The following is an 11,419-nucleotide window of genomic DNA, read 5'->3' as shown; positions in this document are numbered from 1 at the left end:
CATCTGACATAGACCTGATGAGACAGTTGCAGCTTTTTCTCCTAAGAGTTCTGATTGATTTAGATAGACTGCATAAAGTTCCACTTTAAACATTCTGAATCTTCCTGTCAGCGATTCTTTCTTTGAGACTATTTTCAGAATATGTTAGTGTTTTAAGGTCTCTCAGTCCCTCAGAAAATACTGTGAAATGCTACAAGTGGAACTGCCAAAACCTCCTCACATCCCCCCAGTGATGCTAGCACTAGAGGATTTACAAGTGAAACTCCCAGTACCTCCTCACACACACCCCCAGTGCTGCTAGCACTGGAGGTTATGTTTGTCACAGCCTGTGGTTTTCAGATAGTCAGCCTACTGCACCTAAGAAAGCAGACATAATGTACATTTCCTCAGTCTTTCAAATTTCTGTGCATTCATCCCATATGTTACCCAGCAACTATAGCTTTAGTCAATCCAACTGCTGCTGAGTATTTTGTTCATAGGATCATAGGAAGTTACTGGGCTATTAGCCCTGAGGCCCTTACAAGCCTAGTCAAGAATTTAGCCCATGTTTGAACAAGACAGCACCCTATGCCACTGTCCAGCAGGGACACAGATGGAATCCCAGGGGTGTATTTTCTGTTCCCCATCCAGTTATCCAGGTTGCATTTAAAAAGTATTAATGAGGTACTCTGCTTGACATGGAGAGGGAGACTGTTGCACAAAATGGGACGTCTCTGGGACACAAATCTCTCCCATCAAGTCCTATTGATGTTACAGATCAGGTTGAGGTTTCGCATGTGGGTCACTCAAGTGGAACTTGACTTGCAGATATGTAGCAGTCCCATTAAGGTGGGGTCTGAGATTGCTTTGTATGCCAGACAGAGGTCACCTCTGAGGAGTCTGTAGGAGACTGAGTAGAGGGACAGGGCCTTTAACCTATCTGTGTAGGGTAGATGTTTGAGGCCCTGGATTCTCCTGGTGAGAAACCTCTGTGGTCTGTTCAGCTGCTGCATGTGCGTTGTGAGGTACATGCCGAAAGGGGCATTGTACTCAATAATGGGTCTTATAAGGGAAGAATACAGGAATGTTATGACCACCTTTTCCTTGGACAAGATACCCTTACTAATGAGGTAGGCCATGTAGAAAGCTTTCCAGACAACGGAGGCAATATGGTGATCAAACGTTAGTTTGCTATCAACCTGGGTGCCCAAGTCCCTCATGACTGATTGTGTGCTCAGGACCTTAATAACAATGTGATAATTTGTGGGTACATCACTCTCCCCAAAGAAGATGATGATGCATTTTGTGGTATTCAGTTTGAGGCTATGTTTCTGGCACTAGTCATTTATTTGGATGAGACCCTCTAGGAGGATGTCCACATAACTAGGGGAATTGATGACAGCACCCAGCTTGCAGTTATCTGCAAACTTCATCAGCCATAGCCCACTGGTTTTGGCCTGCACCTCAGAAAAGTATATCCCAAACAGCAGAGGCCCCAAGACTGATCCCTGGGGTACACCGCTTGTTACATGTCTACTGCTTGAGGTAGCTTCCCCTATTTTGATTAGTTGAGTTCTATCAGTGAGCCAGTTTTCTAACTGTCTGGTAACATATGGATTGATGCTTAGTTGAGAGAGTTTATCTCTTACACCTGAGTGGAGAATAGTATCAATGGCTTTGGCTAGGTCAAGGTAGGAGGTGTGCACCATCTTCCCCTCATTCATGGCCTTGGTGACTGTCTCAAAGAAGTCATCCAAATTTAACAGGTGTGACCGCCCCTTGACAAAACCCAACTGTGTGGGATCGAGTGTCTGGAGGTTGCCAATGTCCTTGTTAATGAGGCCCATCCACTCGGCTGGGATGAAGCTGGTACTCAGGCTTTGGTTGAATAGGGTGCCTTATGGTGCTTCCAGTTCGTGCCTGAGTTCATGTAGGATGCAGCTGGAGATATTATCGGCTCCCATGGAGGCTGTATTTTTTGCCTTTGAGAGGGCACTGACTTGTTCCCTAGAGATAAGGGAAGGGGCAGGTATTGGGGATGTCCTGTTTTACTGTCGAGGGGACAGAAGGATGAAGTTTTCACTGAACCTGTCTGCCAGCAGGTTGGCTATATGTACAGCATTTGTGTATGTGGTGTCCTTGACCATCAGTTCTGAGCAGATCTGAGTGCTTCCCTTAAGACTGTAGACATATGTGAAGAAGGCCTTATGATTGTCTTTAGTAGATGTGGCCAGTTTGGACTCGAAGTTTGCTGTGGAGGATTTCACTAGTGCTCTTATTTGCTTGTTCAGGCTAAGGAGAAATTGCTTCCAGTTAGGCACCTGCTCCATCTTTTTCCTGGACAGCAATTTTTTTTCCTTTTATTATAGAGTTTATTTATTGCAGATGCCCACCAGATAAGTTTAATCTTCCTTGAGGTGGAGGATTTTGTCCTATTGGGTATGCCTGATTCCATGCAGCTATATAAATGCTTGTATAGCAATATGGTGTAGGTTTGGACATATGTGCCAGTTCCTATAGAGGGGCAGAGGGCTATGAAGCTGTTTATACCTTCCCTCAGGAGGTTGTAATCTGCCTTTGGAGAAGTTTTTTGTTTGACCCCCCCTAGCTCGGGGGTTGGGGGGGTTGGGGGAGATGGTGACTTCAAAAGTGACCACTTTGTGTTCGGATCATACCAGGGATGATGACACTGTAGGAATGCTGCAGTGGTTACTCATGTTGGTTAATATCAAGTCCAAGATATTTTCACCTTTTGTGGGGGTGTCGACCAACTGGTCCAAGGTATTTGCATTGATGAAATCAAGGAATCTTTGGGCATTTGTGTTTTGGCATGAGTATCAGTATTTCTTCCAATGTTACAAGTGGAGATTCATTCTAATCATTCTTCTTCTAACAAGGCTGGTAAAACAAATGATAAGTTTTTTTTGGGGGGGTATATGCTTCTGCAACTTTAATTTTTAGAATTTTAAATTGTCAGACTCGTATCTTAAAGTTTATTCTGACTAATTGTGAAAGTATGAGGAATATTACACCTGTAGTTCCTTTCTGTGAGGAAAATTCTGCTTTATGTTGTTTAGTTTCGTATTCCTCAGGTCACTACAGATTAGTTAAAGTGTGTTTATGACTGGATACTACATCCAGAGCCGTTGCCACTGAAAGTGTGTTGAGGGGTTTGCCTGGATTTTAAATTCACCTTTGGAGAGCGATTTAGTTTTTGGACCATCTGCTGCAGAGATTATCAAAAATGTGATGAGAGGGATAAGCTGATACTGGAAATTCCTCAGATTTTTCAGTCCGCCTCTAAATTTTCCAAGGGTTTTTCTGGTCTCTCGTCCAGTTTTGGCAAGAGACAATACAAACGGTTTTAACAAAATACTGGTAAACAGACATTAATAAAACCATGGCAGGGAGGTGTCAAAAACAAAGCAGGAACCTCCCAGAACAAAGATAGTCAAATAAGTCAGAATTTCTATATAAGGGACCTTGTACCTGCCTGCCTTCCTGGCAGTCCCATATACTTTCTAGAAAGTCAGAATCTCTGTACTCTCTTTGGCAAAATATTGTTTCAGACAGATGTGTTCCAAGTCTGATTCAGCAGGGTTACAGATGGCACTGGAAACAAATCTCCCATTTCAGGGAATTATTTTTCAGCCTCCCTCTCTCAGTTGGCATGAAAGCTTTGAGGAACTTGTCACCCAAACCTGTCTTTTTAGTCAGCTCATCTCAAGCTGACATGCTTTGGTTGCATGGAAAGTTCCTTGAAGCTTTGGAAGCTGGCTGACTGTTATAGCCTATGCAGGATATAACCCACATAGTTTACGCTACTGCAGCAGTGATCATTCAAACATCTGTTATGGCACGTTTACTCATACAATTATACTATATGCACACATGCACACACATACAGGTCCGACATATACATATGCTTATCACTAAAATAAGTAGATAAGGTGATGCAAGTCTTCCTGAATAAGTCTAGACTTATATGACTTTAAGTAAAAGTGCGCATACCATGTTATATTGTTAATATATCTCATACATTATACATTAAACACACAGAAACACACACACTCAAATATCACACTGGGTCTTATGTGTGAGATGATCAAGTTTTTAAATTTATTACCTTTTGTCAGGTGAATAAATTGGCACATACATACAAATGCCCCGCCCCCATATTTAATTGTACTTTACCTTGAATTTTTTGACTAGTTGCTTGGGTTGAACCCTTATATGTATTTCATATTTTCCAGAATGCCTTTTCAGCAGCTCCTCATATGTCAACTGAAATGTAACCTTCTTGGATGCAGCTACATTGATTCCAACTTTAAATTCTTCCATTTTCCTTCCAGACACTCTAAGCATTTCAGAAATAGTAGGAAATATATACATTATAAATGATATGTTTAGCTTCACTATATGAAAGCAAGTATATTTTTTCAGTAGAACACAAAGCTTTCGGCATGCTGAGATCATTTTTGTTTTATAGTAAGTGATAGATCTAGATTACCATATACATTATTGAATGTGTTCTGCATATTCAAAGCTAGGAATAACCTTACAAATAAATAAAATTAATATTTAAACACAGTCACATAAATTTCATTCTGTTTTGATGTTCTGTAGCTTTACCTGCCATGTTTCCTTTTTTTGATTCTGCTGTCTGACGATCATCAGAGCCCTCTCTGCCAATGACCTATGTGTTCCATTACATACAAGAATGAGGGCTGGCTGAGAAAAAACATCATATAGGCAGCCATTAGAGATAGTTTGAGTTCTTCTTTAGCTGTACATCCCCCATACATGCTTGATTATACTAGGAAAGGTGGGGTGTACAATGTCCAAGCCTGCTGGTCCCTCACTTCTGCAAAGGATATACTCCAGCAAGCAACCTTATCCAACATCCTCAAAGTATGGTGGAAAATTTCCTTCATCTCCAGTTGAAAAATCAGACCATCCTGCTGTTTTCCTTGGGTGTATGTAACTCCCCCTCCTTGCACCAGGAAGAAGTGAGCAGGCCATGCCTCTCCACGACTTCCCCTCTCCACCTTATTCCTCCTGTGCCATAGCTGCTAATCAAATATCACTTGCCTTGGTCACCATAATAGCTACTACACAAACATATATGCATGTATTTATGTATTTATGCATGTATATACATGGCTTCATCCCCCTGTGTCATGGAGGCAGTCTTTATTTCCATTTATTTCTATATTCTAGTCTTCCTTCTCTTCCATTCTTCATATTTCCATTATAAAGAAGGGATGTTGTCTTTTTTCAGGCCATCAGTCTCTGACAGATATTCTGTTTGCTCTCAACGCTGAGGTGGACTGCCTACAATGTCACCATTGTTTCAGTGTGTTAGCATATCTTCTTGAGATGTGCATCATATTAATCACTGCTACAGTAGCTTATGCTGTATGAGTTATATAATGCATAGGATATAACAGCTCACCAGCTTCCAAAATTTCAGAATGCCTTCCACTTGCACAAATTGTTAATCCTCTCGAGCTGATCTGACTAAAAGAGATAGGTTTGGGATCCAAGCCCTTCAGAGCTTTTTTGCCACGGAAGAGAGCTAAGCTGTGCAGGCTTTCGGGGTTCAGTGGTAGGCTTATGTTGTTCCATTGCTGGGCAGATAAATTCCCTTTGGAGGAAAAGCTTTCTACATATTTTTTTAATGATCTGATGTTCTTTTCATTCTTCCTGAATGTATGGGTTTGGATCTGACCCTCGGATCCGGCTCAGACACATATTACAGACTTCAGATCTAGCTCTTGAGCTCCTCCCTGTATTCAAAATGCCCTATTCTATCCTCATCACCTCAGATCTTGTTTGCCACCATCGGGAACAGACGTAGGTTACACTCTCAAGTTTTGATAGAGATACTTTGTGAGTTATTTTACTTTAAAATTTATCCTTAAATTTCTCTTTAAATTAGTTTATTAATCCTCCCTCTTAGTTTTCCCTGGCCATTATGATTTTTCGACTCTTTCTCTTGTATTGTGATGGTAATTCTTTTTCGACTCTTTCTCTTGTATTGTGATGGTAATTCTTATTTACCACTGTTGGTATTTCTGATTACCCTTTATTTCATTAAAGGATATTCCTTTAGCTTATCATTGCTGGCAATCAGCCACCTTTCCTTCTTTCTTTCTTTCCTTGTCTTAAAAAAATGTATTGATAGTTTACTTTTTTTCACTGTTTGTCCCTTGTCTACTTGTCCTTTTATAACATTTAGGACAAACCAACAAGCTTTAAAGCAATGCACCTCCTGTGGGCATAAAATTCCAAATTCAGATGTTCACAAGGAGTACATGTACTGTCTTGGGGCTGGGCACTTGGATACTTCCTGCAAGATTTGCTCTACATTTAACCCAAGAGCCCTGGCAGATAGATGCAATAAGCTTATCTTAAGGGGTCTTCTCCCTTCTACATCTTCTTCAGGGGCTCAAACCTCCTCAGCGACTAGTAAGTCTGCTCCTCTGGAGCACAGGAAGCACTCCCCTCTGAAGTCTCCCAGATCTTCATTGGAGCCTCCTTTGAAGACTAGAAAAATTTTGGATCCGACACTGTTGGATCCAAAGACTAGACAGTCAGATCTGAAGCCATTGGATCCTAAGGCTTCAGCTCTGTCCATTATCACTATAAGTCCAACAGTAACCCCCTTGGATCCTAGGTCCTCGGATCCAAACCTGGGTGCTTCTTATAGTAGTACCACCCCAGAGTTTACCATCAAGCCAGTTTCACCCACCTTGCCTTCTCAATTGCTTCAGACTCCAAAGAAGCACTCAAGGCCCCATCCACTACTTCCTCTAGGTCCACCAGAAGCTTGTCAGAAGCAGATGTGGATAGCATAATGTGAAAGTTTCTCAGAGCTCAGTTCCAGATGAGGGCTTTACCAGCTCCATCCCTTACCAGATCTGTGAGTATGCCTACCATGTCAGAAAACTTTTTATCTCCTTCACCTATCCATCCATTGGTTTTGGACTCACAGGATCCAAAATCTTTGAGATGTCCAGTGTCATATCCAGGGAAGGCTTCTTCCTCCACTCTGACTATTTTCTTGACTAGTTCTGTGCAGATACTCTCAGATCAGAACGAGTATCGGAGCCGAAGTGTCAGCGTCAGATCCTAGGGGATAGGGTTGACTCCAATTTTGTTGGTTCTGTCCCTTCCCCTCAAAGCCTTGGCCCTGGACAGTTCAGATCTGATTCCACCCCTGTGGAAGGCATGTATCTGAGAGTGGTCTAGCCCTTCTTTCATCAGAAGTTTCGGCTCCGAGAAGGCAGGTTGAAGCTTCACTGGGTTCATCAGCTTTCAAGGTGGTGGAAAGGGCTTTTCTCCCCAAAGAGAACCACCTTCTCATGTTTCAGATCTTGCTCCTTTTCTCTCATTGGTTCCGAGCTCTGAGATAGTCAGGCCTATTCCACAGGGATAGCCAGTTCCAATAAGTCTCCAACCATTTCCAGTGGAGGCACTTCACCTCTCTTCTGCCACTTCACCTGAACACCCCATGGAGGAGGTACACCAGAAGAGAATGTGCAAAAGGAGACATGTTGACTCCCCCATGGAGTCTCTCACAGAGGATACCAAATTTCATGAAAGATATGGGTCCCCCAGGTCACCACCCGATGACATCTCCCTTGGAGATATTTTAGAGATCCTAAAAAAAAAGGTGGTTGGTCTTCCCCAAGCCCCTCTCCCGAAAAATTGGTATTTTTGGAGACTTTTGGTCCTGGCCAGTCTATGTCTTGCGTTACCTCCTTGGTGGATAAATGTATTGATTTGGTTTCCCGCTGGGCTTAGAAGGAGCTGGATACCATCACACCCATTTCCAAAAGACCCGACAAATTTTTAGCACTGCCAGGAGACAGACTCCACTGGAGCAAAGGAGTCCCAATTGATGCTGTGGTGGTGGCAGCAGTCACATAGAAAGAGCTAGCAGAACAGAGCTCTTCTGTCCATCCACCAAACAGGGAATCTGTAGTGTTGGACATATTTGGAAAGTGAGTCTTTGCCTCAGCAACCTTCGCCCTGAGGTCTCCAAACTACCTGGCACACCTTGATAGGCGTCAGAGAGATTTGACTAAGGAGCTTTCAAATACTCTCGGAGTCCATGTCTGCTGAGGACTTCAAAAGAACATCCTCGTAACTGACCACTCTATTATCCATATCAAATGTTTCAATGAGGCTGATCTATTACACAGCTGAAGGTACCTCACGAGCAGCTGGTTCAGGCGTTGCCATAAGGAGACATTCCTAGATGTGGCTATGCAACTTTGTGGAATTTTTTAAGACATCCTTTATGACTGTCCCATTCGATGGCACTTCCTTGTTTAGGCCATCAGTAAAAGATACACTTACCCACAACAAGCAAGATGGAAAGACTCTGCCTGCTGTGGGAATCAAGTTTTCTATGCCTCAACAAACCTTTTCTAGGAATCAGAGAGGCAGTAAGAAGATGTGGTTCTGTGAATCTCAAGGACCTTTCCAAGATTTACATGGGTATAATTCCTCCAGAGGCAGAGGAGGAAATTTTAATGGTATATGTCACCCTAAAGGCAGAGAATGTCTGCAGATCCAGGGCTCCAGAGATTCCTTTTCAGACAGGCTCTTTCAGTGCTCATGAAATGCTGCCTGATTGTCCAACTCTGGAGGCAGTCAGGGTCAATTGTCTTTGCAACCAGATGCCCAGGCAAGTATAACACAAGACACATGGGTGCTACGAATAATATCCAGGGGGTATTGCATACCATGTTTCTTTCCATTTTGCAAAAGGAAGAAACTTCCCAATGTTGCACCCAGTCAAAGGAAAGCATCAGCACAAGAAATCCAAAAGCTTCTAGACAAAAGAGTCATCTAAAAGGTCCCACCAGACCAAACAGGATTCGGAAATGACTCACTCTTCTTTGTAGTGCCAAAGAAAACAGGGGACCTCAGACCAGTTTTGGATCTAAGTAAACTGATTCAATACATAAAGAAGTCAAAGTTCTGAATGGTCATAGTACAGTCCATCCTGCCATTTCTTCACACAGACAATTGGATGTGCTCAGTAGATCTTCAGGATGTGTACTATCACATCAAAATAGACAGGTGCTCCTGAAGACCTTTACACTTTCGGCTGGGAGCCAGTCACTACCAATTCAGAGCTCTGCCCTTTGGACTCACCACAGCCCCCAGGGTGTTTGCCAAATGCATGGCAGTAGTGGCAGCTCATTTGAGACTGAAAGGATTCCAGATGTTTCCGTATTTAGATGACTGCCTCCTCACTGCCCCCTCCAAGCATCTACTTTTGCATGCCAGGAACTATTTGCTTCAGATTTGCAAATCATTGGGTATAATAATAAATCATGCCAAGTCAAACTTATCACCAGTCTAGAGTCTGGAGTTCATTGGTTCAGTTCTAGATACAACATCGCAAGTAGCATCTCTAACCCCTCATCATATTGCATCTATCTGAAGCCAGGTTCAGATTTTCTTTGTCCATCCATCTCCTCCAGCAAAGTTAGTACTTCAAGCAATAGGTTCCATGGCAGTACCCATAGTATTGCTTCCTTTGGCACATTTCTTTATGCGGGTTCTCCAGTGGACTGTAGCTATAAAGTGGTCCATTCTATATCAGCCCGTATACTTTCCAGTCAAACTCACCCCAATTTGCAAACAACACATTTGCTGGTACATAGAATTGGATGATCTTTATCTAGACAGACCCTTTGTTCTACTAAACTCAATAGCCACAGTGACTATGAATGCTTCTCAACTGGGGTGGGGGGAGGCATTTCTTGGGAAGAAAGGTCCAAGGCACGTGGTTCCCCCAAGAGACCAAGTTGAATTTCAATGTCCTAGAGATGAGAGCAGTCCTGTTAGCATTGTGGGTATTTCAAGATGCTCTCTTCTTGGGGACTATTTCAGTTCAGACCGACAACATGTCTGTAGTCTGGTACAGCAACAAAAAGAAGGAACTTTGTAGAGAGTTCCATGAGAGTATGGGAATGGGAGATCTCATCAGACCGCTTTCTAATTGTGACACACATTCTGGGGAAAACCAACCTGCTAGTGGACACACTGAGCAGATCCATTCTGATGTCTCACAAGTGGTCTCTTATTCAATCTGTGGTGGAGATGATGATCTGGCATTGGGGCCGACCATGCTGTGACCTATTTGCCACTCCCCTCAACAACAAGCAAGTACTTGGCTCTTATCCCCCCTCAGGGGAGTCACCAAGAGATGCTCTAGTGCATGCTTGGTCATCGAGACTCCTTTACACTTACCATCCTCTTCCTTTCATCCCCAAATTTCTACAGAAAACAAGTCAGCTGAAGAGCTCGGTAATCCTCATTTCCCCTTTTTAACCTCAGCAAGTGTGATTCCCCTTTCCACGGTCTCATCTTTGTTATCCTCCATGGATACTGGAGCCAATGCTCAACCTCCTTTCTCACCTGTCAGGTATCCAACACCCCAACATTCAGTCCCTCAAACTAACTGCATGGTTTCTCCATGTCCAGTGATATTTAGGCAACCAGGCTTTCTTTCCCTATACATAACATTATTTTGCTTCTCAAAAAGAATCTACCAGAAAAGTATTGAAAAACAAATGGAAAAGATTCTCCCCTTGGCATCAAATAAGGAAACTGAACATTTCTCTGCCCCAATTTCTGCAATTCTTTAGTTTTGGACAACTCTTTTTAAAGAAGGAGCTAGTACTCTACATTTACACTTCAAATGGCAGCAATTTCCAGTTTTCACACAGGAAGCAAACATTTTTCCCCTGGCAACATCTAGATTATGCAAAGCTTTCCTGGAAGCCATCTTTCCTCTAAGGACCCCAATAAAGGATCCCTCACAATGTTGGGATCTGACAGTTCTGCTTCAGGGTCTAACAGAGAAACCCTTTGAAGTGTCAGATACATCTGATCTGCAATTCCTGTCATGGAAAACAGCTTTCTTGGTAGCCATTGCTTCTGCAATATCTGAACTCCAGGGTCTTTCTTCAAGAACTCCTTACACCATTTTCCATTGAGATAGGCTTTCCTTATGGACTAACCCTACCTTTTTATGTAAAGTGGCTTCTGAAAATAACATTAACCAATCCATTCACTTACCAGTTTTCTTTCCAAATGTTTCCAATAAAGGAAAGTACATGCTGCTTCTCCTTGATGTGCACGGACAACATTTTTTATCTTCACAGGACAAAACAAATTAGAAAATCAGATCAATTTTTTGTTTCCTTTTCGCCAATGCACCTAGGTTGTCCAGTCTCTAAAGTCACTTTAGCCAAATAGATAGAGTATATTTCCTGGATTTATTCTCAGACAGGCATGACATTATCTAAACCCCCCCAAAGATCATTCAACTGGATCCATGGCAACATCATCTGTTTTTTGTCAAGAACATGTATAGATGATATCTGGACTGCAGCTACATGGCCCAGTGCTC

General features: G+C 42.6%; 1 protein-coding gene across 1 annotated transcript in view; it reads right to left on the bottom strand.

Annotated features, from left to right (window-relative positions):
- Positions 1 to 11,419, bottom strand: part of LOC122806145 (inter-alpha-trypsin inhibitor heavy chain H3-like) — a 1,222,311-nt gene that overhangs the window by 989,353 nt on the left and 221,539 nt on the right. The window contains exon 4 of the mRNA XM_044076382.1: positions 4,174 to 4,336. Coding sequence (XP_043932317.1) covers positions 4,174 to 4,336 — 163 coding nt within the window. The remainder of the gene's footprint in view (positions 1 to 4,173; positions 4,337 to 11,419) is intronic.

Source organism: Protopterus annectens, chromosome 7.part0, assembly GCF_019279795.1.
Source record: "Protopterus annectens isolate FY-2018-M chromosome 7.part0, PAN1.0, whole genome shotgun sequence".
In the NCBI taxonomy this organism is placed as follows: domain Eukaryota; kingdom Metazoa; phylum Chordata; order Ceratodontiformes; family Protopteridae; genus Protopterus; species Protopterus annectens.
Note: the sequence above shows the minus strand (reverse complement) of the source record. Positions and strands in the feature narration are given on the sequence as shown.